Source organism: Pseudophryne corroboree, chromosome 3 (genome assembly GCF_028390025.1).
Source record: "Pseudophryne corroboree isolate aPseCor3 chromosome 3, aPseCor3.hap2, whole genome shotgun sequence".
Lineage (NCBI taxonomy): Eukaryota > Metazoa > Chordata > Amphibia > Anura > Myobatrachidae > Pseudophryne > Pseudophryne corroboree.
In genome coordinates this window covers 715199852-715220312 of record NC_086446.1, presented here as the reverse complement: position 1 = coordinate 715220312, position 20461 = coordinate 715199852, and the positions used below count along the sequence as shown (strand labels likewise).

The 20461-nt window shown below is 48.0% G+C and overlaps 1 protein-coding gene across 1 annotated transcript in view; it reads left to right on the top strand.

The window, feature by feature from the left end:
- Positions 1–7934, top strand: part of LOC135057415 (carbohydrate sulfotransferase 15-like) — a 103514-nt gene extending 95580 nt beyond the window's left edge. Inside the window, exon 7 of the mRNA XM_063963305.1 lies at positions 7666–7934. Within this exon, the coding sequence (XP_063819375.1) occupies positions 7666–7853 (188 nt within the window). The 3' untranslated portion in view covers positions 7854–7934. The remainder of the gene's footprint in view (positions 1–7665) is intronic.
- The last annotated feature ends 12527 nt before the right edge of the window (positions 7935–20461 follow it).

Below are 20461 nucleotides of genomic sequence, written 5' to 3'. Positions count from 1 at the left end.
ATCGCCTGAGGGTCCCTTGACCTGGCGCAATATCTTTTTAACTTTTTGTTGAGGCGGGACGCCATCATGTCCACCTGTGGTTTTTCCCAACGGTTTACCAGCATCTGGAAGACTTCTGGATTAAGTCCCCACTCTCCCGGGTGGAGGTCGTGTCTGCTGAGGAAGTCTGCTTCCCAGTTGTCCACTCCCGGAATGAACACTGCTGACAGTGCTAGTACATGATTCTCCGCCCATCGGAGAATTCTTGTGGCTTCCGCCATCGCCATCCTGCTTCTTGTGCCGCCCTGTCGATTTACATGGGCGACTGCCGTGATGTTGTCTGACTGGATCAGCACCGGCTGGTGTAGGAGCAGGGATTTTGCTTGACTTAGGGCATTGTAGATGGCCCTTAGTTCCAGAATATTTATGTGAAGGGAAGTCTCCTGACTCGACCATAGTCCTTGGAAGTTTCTTCCCTGTGTGACTGCCCCCCAGCCTCGAAGGCTGGCATCCGTGGTCACCAGGACCCAGTCCTGTATGCCGAACCTGCGGCCCTCTAGAAGATGGGCACTCTGCAGCCACCACAGTAGCGATACCCTGGTTCTTGGAGACAGGGTTATCAAGCGATGCATCTGAAGATGCGATCCGGACCACTGGTCCAACAGGTCCCACTGAAAGATTCTGGCATGGAACCTGCCGAAGGGAATTGCTTCGTAAGAAGCCACCATCTTTCCCAGGACCCGCGTGCAGCGATGCACTGATACCTGTTTTGGTTTCAGGAGGTCTCTGACTAGAGATGACAACTCCCTGGCTTTCTCCTCCGGGAGAAACACTTTTTTCTGGACTGTATCCAGAATCATACCCAGGAACAGTAGTCGTGTCGTCGGAACCAGCTGTGACTTTGGGATATTCAGAATCCAGCCGTGCTGGTGCAGCACCTCCTGAGATAGTGCTACTCCCACCAACAACTGTTCCTTGGACCTCGCTTTTATTAGGAGATCGTCCAAGTACGGGATAATTAAAACTCCCTTTTTTCGAAGGAGTATCATCATTTCCGCCATCACCTTGGTAAATACCCTCGGTGCCGTGGACAGTCCAAACGGCAGCGTCTGGAATTGGTAATGGCAATCCTGTACCACAAATCTGAGGTACTCCTGGTGAGGATGGTAAATGGGGACATGCAAGTAAGCATCCTTGATGTCCAGGGATACCATGTAATCCCTCTCGTCCAGGCTCGCAATAACCGCCCTGAGCGATTCCATCTTGAACTTGAATTTTTTTATGTATGTGTTCAAGGATTTCAAATTTAAAATGGGTCTCACCGAACCGTCTGGTTTCGGTACCACAAATAGTGTGGAATAGTAACCCCGGCCTTGTTGAAGTAGGGGTACCTTGATTATCTCCTGCTGGGAATACAGCTTGTGAATTGCCGCTAGCACCGCCTCCCTATCTGAGGGAGCAATCGGCAAGGCAGATTTTAGGAACCGGTGGGGTGGAGACGCCTCGAATTCCAGTTTGTACCCCTGAGATACTATTTGAAGGATCCAGGGATCCACCTGTGAGCGAGCCCACTGATCGCTGAAATTCTTGAGGCGGCCCCCCACCGTACCTGGCTCTGCCTGTGGAGCCCCACCGTCATGCGGCGGACTTGGAAGAAGAAGCGGGGGAGGACTTTTGCTCCTGGGAACCTGCTGTTTGTTGCAGTCTTTTTCCCCTACCTCTGCCTCTGGACAGAAAGGACCCGCCTTTTCCACGCCTGTTTTTCTGGGTCCGAAAGGACTGAACCTGATAAAACGGCGCCTTCTTAGGCTGTGAGGGGACATGGGGTAAAAATGCTGGCTTCCCAGACGTTGCTGTGGAAACTAGGTCCGAGAGACCATCCCCAAATAATTCCTCACCCTTATATGGTAACACTTCCATGTGCTTTTTTGAATCTGCATCTCCTGTCCACTGGCGAGTCCATAAGCCTCTCCTAGCAGAAATGGACAATGCACTTACTTTAGATGCCAATCGGCAGATTTCCCTTTGTGCATCTCTCATATATAAGACTGAGTCTTTTATATGGTCTATGGTTAACAGGATCGTGTCTCTGTCTAATGTGTCAATATTTTCGGACAGTTTATCTGACCACGCAGCTGCAGCACTGCACATCCAAGCTGACGCAATAGCTGGCCTAAGTATAATGCCTGTGTGTGTGTGTATATACAGACTTCAGGATCGCCTCCTGCTTTCTATCAGCAGGTTCCTTGAGGGCGGCCGTATCCGGAGACGGTAGTGCCACCTTTTTAGACAAACGTGTGAGCGCTTTATCCACTCTAGGGGGTGTTTCCCAACGTGACCTATCCTCTGGCGGGAAAGGAAACGCCATTAGTACCTTCTTAGGAATTACCAATTTTTTATCAGGGAAAGCCCACGCTTCTTCACACACTTCATTTAATTCATCTGATGGGGGGAAAACTACGGGTAGTTTTTTCTCTCCAAACATAATACCCTTTTTAGTGGTACCAGTAGTTATATCAGAAATGTTTAACACCTCTTTCATTGCCTCAATCATACAGTGAATGGCCTTAGTGGGCATCAGGTTTGACTCATCGTCGTCGACACTGGTGTCAGTATCCGTGTCGACATCTGGGTCTGCTTGAGGTAGCGGGCGTTTTAGAGCCCCTGACGACCCATGCGACGCCTGGGCAGGCACGAGCTGAGAAGTCGGCTGTCCCATATTTGGCATGTCGTCGATTTTCTTATATAAGGAGTCTATACGTGCACTCATTACTTTCCATAAGCCCATCCACTCAGGTGTCTGCCCCGCAGGGGGTGACATCCCTTCTAAAGGCATCTGCTCCGCCTCCACATCATTATCCTCATCAAACATGTCGACACAGCCGTACCGACACACCGCACACACACAAGGAATGCTCCGAATGAGGACAGGACCCACAAAAGCCCTTTGGGGGGACAGACTGAGAGTATGCCAGCACACACCAGAGCGCTATATAATGCAGGGACTAACTAAGTTATGTCCCCTATAGCTGCTTTTTATATTATATATGTATTGCGCCCAAATTTAGTGCCCCCCCCTCTCTGTTTTTACCCTGTTCTGAAGTGTAGACTGCAGGGGAGAGCCAGGGAGCTTCCTTCCAGCGGATCTGTGAAGGAGAAATGACGCCAGTGTGTCTGAGGGAGATAGCTCCGCCCCTTTTCCGCGGCCTATTCTCCCGCTTTTTTCTGGATTCTGGCAGGGGAATTTACCACATATATAGCCTCTAGGGCTATATATTGTGGTATTTTTGCCAGCCAAGGTGTTTTTATTGCAGCTCAGGGCACCCCCCCCCAAGCGCCCTGCACCCTCAGTGACCGGAGTGTGAAGTGTGCATGAGGAGCAATGGCGCACAGCTGCAGTGCTGTGCGCTACCTTGGTGAAGACTGATGTCTTCTGCCGCCGATTTTCCGGACCTCTTCTTGCTTCTGGCTCTGTAAGGGGGACCGAACACCAAGGACTGGGCCTGCGGTCGATCCCTCTGGAGCTAATGGTGTCCAGTAGCCTAAGAAGCCCAATCCGGCTGCAAGCAGGCGAGTTCGCTTCTTCTCCCCTTAGTCCCTCGCTGCAGTGAGCCTGTTGCCAGCAGGTCTCACTGAAAATAAAAAAACTAAAATTATACTTTCTTTCTAAGGGCTCAGGAGAGCCCCTAGTGTGCATCCAACCTCGGCCGGGCACGAAATCTAACTGAGGCTTGGAGGAGGGTCATAGTGGGAGGAGCCAGTGCACACCAGGTAGTCCTAAATCTTTCTAGAGTGCCCAGCCTCCTTCGGAGCCCGCTATTCCCCATGGTCCTTACGGAGTTCCCAGCATCCACTAGGACGTTAGAGAAATAGACGACGCAATACCGCCAACCGCCTCGATGACAGCCGGTATAGCAAGGCCTCATTGATGGGCCGCCGCCTATCAGGCGGCGTTGGCGCCACGCGCGCCCACCACTTCATCGCCTTAACCAGAAGCCCGGTCTTTGTCATGTCAGGGACACCCTTGATTTTATTAAAGAACAAAATCCCTGCTAAGTGCCGGGACACCACCGTTCTGACCTACCCGTGACAAAGAGCTGCCAAATAAAAGAAAGCATCATCCGATGCCCGCTCTTACCTTCTTGACTACGTCCTCAGACAAACTCTTCCCACTCGCTCCAAGGTTGACCGTAAGCCTTGAGCGTGTTCGGAGCCACTGACCGCATCGCTAGACCCTCCAGTCCGGTCCGATCACCTGCCAGACATAACCGGGACATTGAAACCCCCGCTCATTAGCCTCAGGTGCCAACAAACGAAATCTCTCCCACTGACCACGGGACAACGCGTCGGCAATTCCGTTCTCCAGACCAGGCACATGCTGCGCGCGGAACCATACATTCTTATGCAAGCATGTCAGCAGCAACCGCCCCAGCACCCTCAGAACCACCAGCGACTTCGCCCTCTGGTTATTGATCGCATGCACCCTGCCCAGATTGTCACATCTAAACAAAATGTCGCGATGAGCCAGACGATCGCCCCAAACCTCCAGTGCTACCATAATGGGGAAAAGCTCCAGCAGCAAAAGGTCCTTAGTGAAACCTTCGCGATGCCATTCCTTAGGCCACGAGGCCACGCACCAAGACCCCTCTAGGAAGCAACCGAACCCAGAGGAACCCGCCGCGTCGGTAAACAGCTGTAACCGAGCGCTGTCGACCGTTGGGGCCTGCCAGATACGCACCCCGTTGAAATCCCCCAGGAACGAGGCCCATACGGCCAAATCCCTCTTAATCTCGGAGGACAAGCGGATGAAATGATGCGGCCTGGCACACCCCGCCGTCGCCCTCTCCAGCTTTCGGCAGAAAACCCTGCCCATCGGGATCACCCGACAAGCAAAGTTCAAAAGGCCCAGCAAGGACTGCGCCTGCCGCAGCGTGACTTTGCGCGACCTTATGAACTGGCAAATAACTTTGCGGAGCTTCGCAACCTTGGCCTGAGGAAGGCGACACGATCCCGCCACCGTGTCGATTTCAATCCCCAAGAAACGACAAACAGGAAACCGGCCCCTCCATTTTATCCTCAGCCACAGGAACGCCAAAGTGAAAAAACAGCGCTCGGTTGCTGAATAGCAAGTCGCTGCACAGGAAATCATCGGGGAAATGCGCAACTCCATGACCCCCTGATGAAGACTCCACGCACCAATGTAAAAATGTGCTAAACCGTTCAAAAAACGAGCAGGAAACGGAACATCCCATCTGCAAACATTTGTCGATGAAATACTCTGCTCCGATCCGAAAACTCATAAAACGGAATGAGTCTGGATGCAACGGGAGCAACCGAAACGCGGATTCCACATCGATCCTAGCCATCAGGGCACCAGGGCCGTAACTACGGACCAACTCTAGCGCCTCATCAAACGACTGGTACACCACCGAGCAGTGAGCCGGTGGTATCGCGTCGTTGACCGACGACCCTGACAGGTAAGAAAGATGCTGAATGAGCCGAAACGCACCTGGAGTCTTCTTGGGAACTAAGTCATCCACGGGGGGGTGAGCTAAACGGGCCCTCCATCCTACCCAGCCGTACCTCCTTATCAACTTTCTCGCGCAGAACAGACGGCAAGGCGCGAGCGGACTGAAGATTCCGGAGAGCCCGGACCGATACATCGCTCGCAACATTCAAGCGAAAACCAAACTTAAAACCCTGAAACAAAAACTGAGCGTCCGTACTATTCGGATACCAATCCAACCATTTGGCCATGGCGTCCAAATTAATTGGCGTTGGTGCCCTGTGGAGCGATCCCGCTAGCGCCGGGTCTTGCGTAGCTTTGCTTACCCCGCGCACCTTGGCGATTGCATTTAAAACAGGTAGAGGCTGGGTGGGAGCCGCCACATTGCAAGCACAAATGTCGAAACAGACACTGCTTGCCGAAGGAACAGGACGCATAGTTAAATGCGAAGCACTTCCCTTTCGCGGCGGCCTGCCCTCCCCCGCGGATGGCCAATCTACCTTTCTTGCCCGATCCGCCGTCCGCGCCGCTCCCTTGGGCGGACGACCCTGCGCGTTGCCCGTCCGCCCCCGGATTCCGGGGCTCCCTTGCGGGTTGAGAAGCCCGGGTGACCTGGAGCCAGACTTCCACGTCTTTGCAACCAAAGTCAATAACCTGCAAGCAGTCCTGCTTTTCTCGGAATTTCTCATCATACATCCGCCATTCGATACCCGACGAAGTGCGCTGCATATCGTGAATCAAGTGCAGGTATCGGATGACGTTCATATGTTCGTCAGGCCTATCTTCGAGGTAGCACGCCGCAAAGTACGGAAAGCTTCAGCTCCAATGCCCTTCTTTGCTGCCGCCGATTTATAATCCTTCTTTGCGTCCTTGGTCAGCACGAACATGTCCACGTAATCGCCCCTGCATATCTTCCTACGGCAGCTATCCCCTAACCCCCTCAAAACTGCCGTGTAATCACAGTGTACCACCGCAGGCAAATCACGGCGCTTCTTGGCCCTGCGAGTGTCCTCGCTAACCCGCCTACGCCTCTTCCGCCGCTCCTGCCGCCCCGCTGCCCTCTTAGCGTACTTTGTCGCCCGCTTTTTTGCCCTAGTCACGCTACTGACGTCGGACGCCTGCGACGAGAGTGATGAAGAGGAGGAGGAACTGAGAGAGCTGGAGCGTGTGGTGGACCCCAACGCCGACTGGTAAACCTCACCTGACGCTGACGACTGATCGGCCTGGGAGTCCTCCGCGTGGAAACTGCGACATCCTCCTCATCGCTCACGACCACATCAACCTCTCCGCAATCTTCTGAAAAATAAGACACAGCACGGGACCCGGAAGCCACTCCAGGAGGATTCCTAGCACTCTGGGGCAAAGAAGTCCTCTCCTCGCGCCCGCGCTCCGTCCGTACTGGACGGTGTCCCAACTGCGCCGCGGCCACCCCCAGGTCACGGCAAGCGCGCGCAATTCGCCGACCCGCTGACCCCTGCTGCGCACCGGACGTGCCGGCTTCGGCGCGAGCGCTGGAATGCCTCGCCACCCCCGGGGATGCGGCCGCGGCCAATGGGCCCAATGCCACCGCCACCGTAGAGAGGGCCGACGCCAGCTCGCTGGAAGCCTCATGACTTCCCCAAAAGTCGCGGCCGGCACCGGCGGGAGCCCCCCGCAGATGCCGGCACACTGCTCCTGGCCCATTGGCCGACAGGTGCCGACGGGGAACGCGACGGCCAAATAACCGCCTGGTCCGCCGGCAATCTGCCGGCCCCCCCGACGACGAATGGTGCGGTCCCCCACCAATCCTCCACACTAGACCGTGACCGCTGGCCCTCGCTGCAGCTGGAGTGCCTGCTGCCTGACCCCCCTCGCATGGCCTCCCCCTGCCGACCGGAGCTCTCCCCGTCCGCAGGGTAAGCACCTCTGCGGGGCTCCGAGCTAGGGCTCCTTACATTGCTTGTTTAAGATATAAGTGCAGAGTTTATGTTTTTATTTAACTATTTTCTATCTAAGGGCCCATTAGCTAACAAATTTGCAGCTGCGATCAGGTCTGAATTAGGCCCAAAGTTATAACAATAGCAAATATGTTTGGTCCATTCATTCCTGAATGCTCTTACTGTGTGACTCTCCACCACAACTGACTTGTAAAGCTGTAACACTGCAGGTTACCCTAATACGTGCTGTCCTTATTCTTGCAGGGCCATTGAGTGATGAACAGGCGGCCTCCATAGCACACAAACAAGCTTCCAACAGCCGTCGCCCAGATGACCGTAACCTGGGGCCTATGCTTCCTCACACCAGACAGCTCCTGTTGGATTTTTACAGACCCTACAACCAGAAGCTGTCTCAGGTGCTTGCCAACAATGCTTATATGTGGGAGATGTAGCGAAAGCATCATCTAAATAAATATACATTTTTACCACTGCTGCATGATCAATTGCATATAAAGGGGTAACTCTGCTCGGAAATCTAGGGGGATATCCAATTAGCCCCGGTAATTTACTGGGGCTAATTGTCCAGCCGGGGACTATCCTATTAACCCCGAGAAGCCAGGACGAGCGGTGGCTTATCGGGGGCTACCTGATGCTGCACCATATGCCAGCTGCTGACAGCTCCCGGTGCAGTGCTGCTCCTCTGGCTCCCCCGGTCACATGGCCTCTCTCAGTCAGTCATGTGACCGCTGCCGGGGGCGGGGGAGAGGGGGCGATGCGGTCACGGCGCTGCCCCGGCTTCCCCGCTGGGGTTCACCGCTCCAAGTGACAGCTTCCGGCCACAGCGCCATGCCTGCAGTCCCAGCCTGCTACAGCTGCAGCGGGCATGGGACACTGCACGTTGTCCCGGTCATTGGGGATTTTGTTTCACCTGTGCGAAAATGGGGCTGTTTCTACCGAAAACACACAGGTTTCACTGAACCTGTGTGTTTTCGGGAGAAAGGGCTTTTTTTTACAGGCGATCAATCTGGATTGCCTGTAAAAAAACAAAACAGTGAAACATCGGGAAAAATCACAAACAACATACGGTTTTCGTACCCGATGTTTTACCGAGGCTAATAGAATATCCCCCCTAGTGGCTGATGTGGAAATTGTATGTATCAGACTGAATCACAATTTACTAGTCCAAACTGTGGAACAACACTCAGATGCTACATCATCTGCAGCAGCTGCAGCACTTCCTTGAAGATGTGATATTTCTTCATTAATGCCTTGAGGTATATAATATACTTTATATTGCTGTATATGGTATCTAAAAAAAAGATCAAGCAATACATAAACAAAAACAAATAGAAAGAGCTAGCCTTTGTGGTGGGAGAAAGAAACGTCTTAAATCAAAGAAAATGTTTCAATTTCCGTGTTAAACAGAAATATAAATAAATATTTACATTGGGTGTCGTGTATTTTTAAGATTGGTCGCAAGGTATGGAATGTCTACATTAGACAACACAGATGTACAGTATTTTATCAGTGATCGTCCATATTGAAAGATCCCAGATTACACTATTTATTGTATCACAACTCCTCCAGGGGATCTGGATAATATTCTATTCTACCCATAGTTGCCTACCATCCCTCATTCTGCAGGAGACTCCCTGAAATAGCAGCAATCTCCCTGACTCCCTGAATAGTTCAGCAATCTCCCTGATTGCACCTTATACCTATTATGCAGCTGTTACATTCTTGAGGGGAAAAAAGAAATCAGAGATATACTGTATACATTCAAATGGGATCATCAGTGCCATTCCCCTGCATTGGTTATAAGACTCAATGGGGTAAATTTACTAAGATGGGAGTTCTATTTAAGATGAGATGTTGCCCATAGCAACCAATCAAATTCCAGGTATCTTCAAGAAGGTGCTAGATAAATGAGAAGTACAATCTGATTGGTTGCTATGGGCAACATCCGCTCTTAAATCGAACTCTCATTTTAGTAAATTTACCCCAATAATTCCTATGGCTACATACATTTTAAATAAGGTTTCTCGTGGCCACTTACAGTATATGGAACCTCTTGTAAAACACAATACACAAACAAACCCTGAAAAATATCAGTGTCTTTTCTTCAACAAGTAGATCTTACTAACTTTGGGGCTCATTTACATTTGGATTTAAGTCATTTTCATGACACGCCTCTCAGATGTATCAGTAACCGTCCGCGCTGATAGGTGTTACTTTTACAATCTCCCTGAAATGCTTTTTCAAAAGTAGGCAAGTATGATTCTACCTCAGAATTACCATGTTAAAAGAGGAAGAGAAGCTTGTCGCTGTACAAAACAGAGAGCATGTGTATAATATATATATATATACATATATATATATATATATATATATATGTATATATATTGATCAAGGGTAAATCAGCCGCGCCTTCAGTACAGTGTCCTCTAATAGATACCCAATATGCGTACCAGATATAGATGACTGTGTGCTTATAGAGGGATTTTTACATCTCCGTCTTCCTCCTCACTCACTTTTCCTCTTATGTCCTTCCGGACGTTTGACGTGATATTTCGCATAGATGTGGGACGGAAGGCAATGTATTAGAAAAAAGTGCACAGCTCAATAATAAAGTGACTCTGTGCTAAAGTGCATAGAAAGTGCAATAAACGTGCAAACAAACAGGTGCAAAAAAGTGCAAAAAAAGTGCTACAGTGCTATGCTGTGCCAAGAATGCTCAAAAATGCTTAAAAAAGAGAGAAAAAGCACCCTGCCATTAGTGTGCTTATTTTACCGATGTCAGAATGGTGCGGCACGAAAAAATTATATATATTGATAAATTTAGCAACTGGGCAGCACTCACGTTTTTTTTTTCTTAAGGTGCAATGAATGGGTGGTAGTCTCAATGTTGTCTGTCCCACCACGAATACCTTAAATTTAGAATGCTCCCAGGGGAGAAAAAGACTCTAATAGTGTGATACTATTTTAACACACTTTTATTATAACAAATAAAAAACATATAGGTGGACTCGTACAATTTAGTAGAAATACAAGTGCTTATCTGTCAATCACTGTAAATAGCAGAAAGTCATCAGGCGTGCTCAACGCGTTTCGTCCCATAATTCTGTGCTGGGACTTCCTCAGGGATCAGAGATGACATTTACTGAGCAACTTCTCCACTGGCTCGCTTCTCCGCACTTATCACTGCTTAGTAAATGTCCCCCTAAGGTCCATATTTACCAATTATCAAGTTTTAGTCACGACAATTATAATTTCTGAAAAAATTGAACGCTGATGCAATCACTTTACAGTACTTTCAGTTTCTGGACCCCAGCATGCTACTGCGTATGTGCAAGGATCTCTCCTGGTACTTTTTGTCTAATGTAGCCCATAGGCTACAACGGTCAATGCCACCTGAATATGGCGTTTAGTTGCTGGGGCCCAGTGTTAATATTGACAAGGATTTTTTAAATTTCGTTTTAGGCTACAATGTATTGAAGCCCGAGTTTGGCAGCCGTGCAGGATGCCGACCGAACTCGGACGTTTTTTTTCAAAGTGACAATCATTTACAAGGCATGGTTTAGCCTTGTACGGTACATGATTGCTCCTTTAAAAAATAGTCAGAGTTCGTCCGGCATCCCACACGGCCGTCGAACTTGGACTTCATTACATCCAGGCCATAGTCTCAGTTGCTTACTTAAAATTGTAGTAGGTGTAAAGTCACATTTTAATCTCTTTTATTAAGTCAAGATTTTGGGGGACATTTACTAAGCAGTGATAAAAGCAGAGAAGTGAGCCAGTGGAGAAGTTGGCCCATTGACCAATCAGCAGCTCTGTATCATTTTATAGTATGCAAATTATAGATGTTACTTCAGTGCTGATTGGTTGCCATGGGCAACTTCTCCACTGGCTCACTTCTCCGCTATTATCACTGCTTAGTAAATGTCCCCCTTAGTCTTGATCCCAGTTTTCATTTTAGTCCTGAAATTAAACTGTCGTCAGCGATTATGGTACTTTAACAAAATTAACACTGCTGGGGCCAACAGCTCAGTAAATCCAACCGCAAAGCTATGGAGGGTCCGCAGCAGAATCAGAGATACATCTTTGTTACTGTATGTTATATTATAATGTGACAACATTGTTTAAGTAAAAATCATAGAAGTTATGCACTCACTTTATACGGGTGTAGTATGTTATGCCAGCGGTTGGGATCCCGGTGCCCAGCATACCGGTGCTTGGGATCCCGACCGCCGACATGCCGGCAGCTGGGCGAGCGCAAATGAGCCCCTTGTGGGCTCGCTGCGCTCGCCACGCTGCGGGCACGGCGACGTGCTATGAACGCTATTTATTCTCCCTCCAGGAAGGTCATGGACCCCCAAAAGGCAGAAGTTGTCGGTATGCCGGGTGTCGGGATACCGGCGCTGGTATACTGAGCGCCGGGATCCCAACAGGCGACATACTGAATACCACCCCTTTATACATTAGAGACAATTGAAGCTTTATTCTCTGGTGATCACACCATTATGTTTCCTTTTATTTCTCTGGGATGTATTATACTATACTTGTAGTATTAGGAACTAGGGAGAAATTAGTCTAAGCCATGTGATTTTACTGAGAGAATGTAAAATAGTGCTAGACGCGCCCAAAAGGCAGAGCTAGACACGCCCCTCCTGCGGTGCACCCCCAAATACAATTAGCTGCGCACGCCTACGCATGTGGCATTGTTTGATATGCTGTTTTATATTAACGCGCATGTAAATGGATATGTTAAAAATGTATTTTAATATTTAATGTCTGTTTTACACTGTTTGTAAATATAATAATTGGTGTGTATTTGGAAACTTATTGCACTTTCAGTGACAGTCACAAAATGAACACACAAAAGGCGCTGGGTCCTGCTCAGAATCAGGCACTGTGATGACGCACTTTTGTTTGAATTCTCCTTAAACACGACTAAAAAGAGGTTATAACCTGGACATTGCCTTATAAGATAATGTATTACTATGTTACAATAGAGAGAAAGTTTTAGTATCTGATGGGCACACCTGAGCACTGAGAGGGAAGAGGAGCCCCTGTGTGCCAATCACATACTAATAACTCGCCTTTATCCATATAGGGACACAAGCCTCTGTAGGGCCCCAGGAGTATATGGGAGTTGTAACTTGCCTCCTACAATGCTGTAACCAAGCGCCCTGGTGCACTACGACAAGGTATATGTATCCCCTTCCAGTGTCCCCTTCCCCAGTACCCAGGCTAACCTGATGTCATGGCTGCTCTTTGGACGCGTATGTAAAAACCAACATTTACAGGTGGTGACACAAATGACTAAAACTCTGACTTTTAAATGCAGAGTTTATTCGTTAACCATTGATATACAGTATAATCAATCGATCAATCAATCAGTCAGTCAGTCAGTCAATCAATCAATCAATCAATCAATCAATCAATCATCTGTCTATCAATGCAAGAGTCTGTGCAATCTACTGTGCTGGTGCCATCTTTCCGCAGATATCACTGGAAAGATGGCACTGCTGGCATCAAATATGGGGGGGGGGGGGGCACTTTGTTCCATAGGCACACCATACCTCCCAACATTAGAAACATTAGGTCCCGCCCGCCCTCCCAAAAAGCAGGCGTGACCTATGGGAAAGGGTGCGTGGCTTCACAGGAGAGCTCGCGGTCACGAGCCACGCCCCTGTTATTGTCACAGAGGGGGCATGCCCAGCGCTCTGTGAGATGCTGGCATGCCCTCTCTCCCTTTGTCTCCACTGAATAGACGCTGTGCACATGCGCATAGCGTCTTTTCACCGCTGCTCTGCTAAGCAGAGCAGTGACTACAGGGACCTCCCAACTGTCCCCCCACCGCGGGACACTGCGGTCCATGGGTGGGACAGCGAGACAGTCCACAAAAAATGGGACTGTCCTGCGAAAATGGGGACAGTTGGGAGGTATGGGCACACCCTGCACCCATCATAGATACTTTTCAGCATTCATTGTGCCATGTTATGTTTATATTTCTGTGCTCAATGCCCACCGCCTCGTGGAGATGAATTAATCCTATTTCACATGGTACCTACTGTTCAGCAAGTGGCTTAAGAAAAACGCTGGAGATATTTTTAGAGGTTACAGCGCATAAGCAGGCGCAAATGTAAAATTTTTGCGTATGTCCCCATTTTTACTTATATTAAAGGGGCACTGTTAAGTCATTTTTAACTGGTGTTTTAAAATGCTTTTAATGATAGAGGAAGCATTATATATTTTATGATGTGGGTACCATTTCTATAGCCATAAAATAATGCTTCCCCATCATTAAAAAAAATACATTTTTAAACACCAGTTAATAATTACCTAATATTGCCCCTTCAATATAAATATAGAACCTAAACAGTCATTTTCTACTAATATGGTTTTATTTCAGTTTGGACAACTAAGAGCCGGATTCATGTTTGTAAGTAAAGGAAATTATCAAGCAACTGGGAAAAACCATGGGGGTCATTCCGAGTTGTTCGCTCGCAAGCGGATTTTAGCAGATTTGCTCATGCTAAGCCGCCGCCTACTGGGAGTGAATCTTAGCTTCTTAAAATTGCGAACGATATATTCGCAATATTGCGATTACACACCTCGTAGCAGTTTCTGAGTAGCTCCAGACTTACTCGGCATCTGCGATCAGTTCAGTGCTTGTCGTTCCTGGTTTGACGTCACAAACACACCCAGCGTTCGCCCAGACACTCCCCCGTTTCTCCGGCCACTCCTGCGTTTTTCCCGGAAACGGTTGCGTTTTTTCCCACACGCCCATAAAACGGCCTGTTTCCGCCCAGTAACACCCATTTCCTGTCAATCACATTACGATCGCCAGAACGAAGAAAAAGCCGTGAGTAAAAATCCTAACTGCATAGCAAATTTACTTGGCGCAGTCGCAGTGCGGACATTGCGCATGCGCATTAAGCGGAAAATCGCTGCGATGCGAAGATTTTTACCGAGCGAACAACTCGGAATGACCCCCCATGTGCAGTGCAGGTAGGACAGATGTAACATGTGCAGAGAGGGTTAGAATCGAGAGGGGGGTGTTCAAACTGAAATCTAATATGCAGTGTAAAAATTAAGCAGCCAGTATTTAATCGACAACAGGCGGGAATAAGGGGAAAGGAATGAACCTCTGCACCAGCGGGTACTACAGAACTTATTCTGAAATCTCCAAATATCAATTGTAAGTTATATTACTGGTAACAGTGTGGGGGTGCTGCCATGCACAATACATTTAAACATATAACAAAGGATAGAAGAAAGAATTGTCTCTTTGCTGGCGCACTTAAAAAAGGAAATAGTAAAACATAACTTTCATAAGCGCCTTGAGTCCTATTGGAGAAAGAGCGCTGTATAAATAAAATTATTATTATTATTATTATTATTACATGATCATTCAAAATTAACTTTGATAGATTTTATTCCTAAGAAAGAAAAAATGTTTTCCATATATTTTGTATGTGAAAATTAAAATACATTGAAATAAAGTGAAGTGAACTGAAATAAAGGATTAAAATTGACTCACTGTCTATTTATTGATTCTCAGGTCTTATTCTATATTAATAGATTCCACATATAGTATTGCATCTACATGCTAATAATATATATAAAAGACCAAATGTAGAGGAGTATTGGTTCCACTTTGTACATGATATTCTACTGTATGTTCTGTTGATACATTAATTACATGTATATTATGTGTATAGTTCTAATAGATGCTAGAGGATATGTATAACCGGAATACAGTACATATGTTTTACCGGCAGACAGGATGCCGGCTGTCAGTATCTTGAAATAGAATCCCGGCAGTCTCGCAAGCTCGTTGCGCTCACCACGCTTCTGGTCTGGTGGCTTGCTTTGCTCGCCACAGGTTATATTCCCAGTCGGTTGGTGGCATGGAACCCCTAACTAAATGCGAATAACCTAGATTGGTCAGAATTCCGGTCGTCTGTATTTCACCGGCTGTTGGGATTCCGGTGTCGGTCTCCTGATTGCCGGGATCCCGACAGCCGGTATTTTAACTGCATCTCATATAACCAAGTGAATGGGACCACTCTGAGCTTGTCATTCGTGGGTAAGTATTTACATCCACTCTTAATGGTGCTCCAGGCCACGTCTATTTATGTAGACTGATGAAAATGGATGCTAGCTATGATAAGCACCTTCCATCAATGTATAGATAGACCCTAAACTATTCAGTATATTACTACAGTAGTAATAGTCTTTGCCATGTCTATTACACAGACAAAATATTTAAAGGATGGCTTATATTATTCACCATCTGTTATCACTATGTGTATTCGTACAGTGGGCCGGATGTAATGGAGTGTGAGTCGGCCGGGGCTCCGAGATTCCGGCAGAACTGGTACATTTTTTTAAAACCGCAAACATTTGTATGGCAAAACCAACTTGGCTTTGTCTTGTAAATGTTTTCTGTTTTTAAAAAAAAACGCACGAGTTCGGCCAGAATCTCTGAGCTTTAGCCGTCTCGCACTCCATTACATCCGGCCCATTATGTCTGTTGACACAGTGGTATTGGGGTCGCTAAGTTATATTGGTAAGTCCACTCCTCACCTTATACATTTAGATATCTCCCAATCTGCTGACAGTGGCGTCTCACGTCTAGAATGCAGAATGCAGATACATTAAATTAGAGATCAATGTTATAAAAAATTGTTATTGGTGAGCTCATTAAATCTAAACTCACTTATACCTTGCATATGGAAACCTTGCTCTGTCCATACTCCTCCTCAGCCAACTCGCCTATAATGAAATGGTCTCCCTGGCATGTGTTTATTTTTGACAGTTCCCGTACATTGGGCCTAATTCAGACCTGATCGCTGCTGTTCGAAATCGCGCAGTGGCCGATTATCAAATGACTGCGCATGTGTATGCACTGCAATGCGCAGGCGTGAGCCCAAACAGCGTCAGAATGGTGCAAAAATTTAGATCGCTAGGCGTATGCAAGGTGATTGACAGGAAGCGGACGTTTGGGGGAGGTAACTGGCAGGGCCGGTTCAAGGGCGCTCTGCTCCCCGGGCAGGAAAGGGGGCGTGGCCTAATACAGGGGGCGTGGTCAATTACGCCCCCTGTACATTAAAAGCGCCGCTTGAATGCTGAGCGGTGCGCGATGACGTCATCGCGCACCGCACAGCAAAAGGTCCTCTCCACGAAGGGAAACTAGACGCTATGAGTCTAGTTCCCTTCGTAGAGAGGACCTTTGCTGTGCGGTGCGCGATGACGTCATCGCGCACCGCTCAGCAAAGTTACTCTCCAGGAAGGGAAACTAGACGCATAGCGTCTAGTTCCCTTCAGGAGGCGGACGGGGACGGGGATGGGGACGGGGACGGCAGCGGAGGCGGACAGGGACACAGCGGGCAGCAGTGGCGGATCTTGCCACGGTGCGGCGCCCTCCAGATGGCGCCAGCGCCCTCCGGAAGGCGGCGCCCCGGGCAAAAGTCCTGCTTGCCCGTGGCAAGATCCGCCACTGGTAACTGGCCATTTTCTCTGAGTGTCAGCAGGCGTTCCCAACCGTTTTCTGGGAAGGTGTGTGACGTCAGCTCCGGCCCGATCAGCCTGATTCTTTTGCACTGTAGGAGTAAGTCCTGGGCTACACACAGAATGGAAAAATAATTTGATGGCGAGATTTTCGCATGGCGTACAAATGCATTGGCACACTTGCACAGGGCGGGTTTTCACTCTCTACGGGCGCGACTATCTGATTGCAGACCTCTGCAAAATTGCGATCAGGATTGAAATAGGCTCATTGTTTTTTTTGAATAGAGTATTTTTATTCAACACGGATGAAAACGTTATAGACATTTCAGTGTATACTGGGAACTTCAGTTATTATTATACAATATATTCATGCACATATCCTTCTCAAACATTATGTGTAAATACGCGGTGCAGCTAGTATTCGCAGGACTGTATGTTGTCAATCCGTAATACACCAGATTCTCTGAAAACTGCAATCAAAATTGAAACACATACTAACATTTCTTGTTTTCTCCCCGTAATACTACAATAACCCCCCCCCCCCCTCCCCACACTATAAGGCCTAGTAAAGCCTACAAAACACCTGTGAACCGAAAGATGAGGAAAAAAAAAGGGGGAAAACAACCAAAAAGACAGCATGAACCATAAGCAGAGCAAACCAAAACAACTCCATCTATCCTAGATTCATACAGGTGTGCGAAGTGAGGTACGCTATCCCTACAGTGTATAATACGGGAGAGGAGCCCGGCTCGTCCCCACGGGACCCAGGTAGCCCAGCTGTCGTAGAGGACGTGCGGCATGTCAAATTATAAATTCTTTAGGTTCTAAATTCTAAGGGCAGGGGAAGAATATGTAGAATTAATCCAATAGGACCATATCTTCTCATGTTTAGGAAATTATTTTTCATATAGATATACCTATCCTTCAGTACTGTGTCGTTCACCAGGGCCTTAAATGCAGACATCGTAGAGGAGTGTGGGGCCATCCATGTCCGCGCAATACACACCTTGGCGAGGGCGCAGATACTGCGAGCATACAAGTCCTCCCACTAAGACCCAGATTCAGGTCCTCCTACTCCCAGAATGCAAAATCCTGGAGTCAACATTCCTCTCTGTATTCCCGTACGTTCCAGAATCGACCCGACCCCAACCCAAAACGTCTGTAAGGATGGACACTCCCAGATCAGGTGCCAGAATGATCCGCCAGCCGTCCCGCATTTAGGACAGGCGGCTGCTCCACCTGCCCCAAACCTGGCCAACCTGTTCGGTGTCATATATGATCTATGTAATATAAAGAGTTGGATTTGTTGGAACCGTAATGACTTGGTGACCTGGCTCGGGTTCCCCAGCGCAACCTCCCAGTCCTCCGCATCTATGGGACCCAGATCACGCTCCCAGCGCTCCCGAAGGGTCGGGAGCGGGTCTGCATGAATTGTTTTTATAAGGTACGAGTAAGTGAAGGAGATCACCTTGACCCAACCCAATGAGCATAGAAAGGTCTTTATGGGGAAAGGGAGGAGCGCCGGGGGTGAATCCCCGAACTGTGATTGTAAAGCATGCCTGAGCTGTAAAAATCTGTATAAGTAAGAGTTTGGGAGACCAAACTCCTCCTTTAGTTGTTGAAAGGACCAATATACCATTGTCATATAACTGAAATATGGAGGTTACTGAGTATGGGGCCCATACCCCCCCCCCCCCCCCCCTCCCTCAAGAGAACCCAGTTCAGGGAGTGATACGGAGTGCCAAAGGGGAGTATCCGGGTCCATACTATCGTACCCAAGCATACGTATCAAAGCCTGCCAGATCTTCATGGCCTGAAAAACAATAGGAGGGGACAGCCGAGGAGCGCTCCGGCTCATTGTTTTTAACATGTTTTTCTTTTATGAAACTCCGCCACTCTGTTTCATCGCTGTGTATATTTGCCGTACTTGCATTGTGTAACTTTCTCCCGTATTTCCCTCCCCTTTTTACTTTTATCTGTGCCCTATCCCTGTTGAAAATTTAGCAAACATTATTGCATTTAAAAAATAAATAAATATATATTTTTTTTTTTTGGTATGTCCCCATCTTGTACTTTAAATCATTGCTCAATCTGCTGACAGTGGTATTACATCCCACATCCTGTATATAAGCATTGCAGAAAGACAGCTAAATATGTACGGTTTCTTAATGTGTTTCCTGAAAGCAGCATTTTTTGCAGCATTATGCATAGAGATGTGCACCGGAAATTTTTCGGGTTTTGTGTTTTGGTTTTGGGTTCGGTTCCGTGGCCGTGTTTTGGGTTCGAACGCGTTTTGGCAAAACCTCACCGAATTTTTTTTGTCGGATTCGGGTGTGTTTTGGATTCGGGTGTTTTTTTCAAAAAACCCTAAAAAACAGCTTAAATCATAGAATTTGGGGGTCATTTTGATCCCAAAGTATTATTAACCTCAATAACCATAATTTCCACTCATTTTCAGTCTATTCTGAACACCTCACACCTCACAATATTATTTTTAGTCCTAAAATTTGCACCGAGGTCGCTGGATGACTAAGCTCAGCGACCCAAGTGGCCGACACAAACACCTGGCCCATCTAGGAGTGGCACTGCAGTGTCACGCAGGATGGCCCTTCCAAAAAACACTCCCCAAAAAGCACATGACGCAAAGAAAAAAAGAGGCGCAATGAGGTAGCTGTGTGACTAAGCTCAGCGACCCAAGTGGCCGACACAAACACCTGGCCCATCTAGGAGTGGCACTGCAGTGTCACGCAGGATGGCCCTTCCAAAAAACACTCCCCAAACAGCACATGACGCAAAGAAAAAAAGAGGCGCAATGAGGTAGCTGTGTGAGTAAGCTAAGCGACCCAAGTGGCCGACACAAACACCTGGCCCATCTAGGAGTGGCACTGCAGTGTCAGGCCGGATGGCCCTTCCAAAAAATGCTCCCCAAACAGCACATGACGCAAAGAAGAAAAAAAAGAGGCGCAATGAGGTAGCTGTGTGACTAAGATAAGTGACCCTAGTGGCCGACACAAACACCTGGCCCATCTAGGAGTGGCACTGCAGTGTCACGCAGGATGGCCCTTCCAAAAAATACTCCCCAAACAGCACATGACGCAAAGAAGAAAAAAAAGAGGCGCAATGAGGTAGCTGTGTGACTAAGATAAGCGACCATAGTGGCCGACACAAACACCTGGCCCATCTAGGAGTGTCACTGCAGTGTCACGCAGGATGGCCCTTCCAAAAAACACTCCCCAAACAGCACATGACGCAAAGAAAAATGAAAGAAAAAAGAGGTGCAAGATGGAATTGTCCTTGGGCCCTCCCACCCACCCTTATGTTGTATAAACAGGACATGCACACTTTAACCAACCCATCATTTCAGTGACAGGGTCTGCCACACGACTGTGACTGAAATGACGGGTTGGTTTGGACCCCCACCAAAAAAGAAGCAATTAATCTCTCCTTGCACAAACTGGCTCTACAGAGGCAAGATGTCCACCTCATCATCATCCTCCGATTCATCACCGTGTACATCCCCCTCCTCACAGATTATCAATTC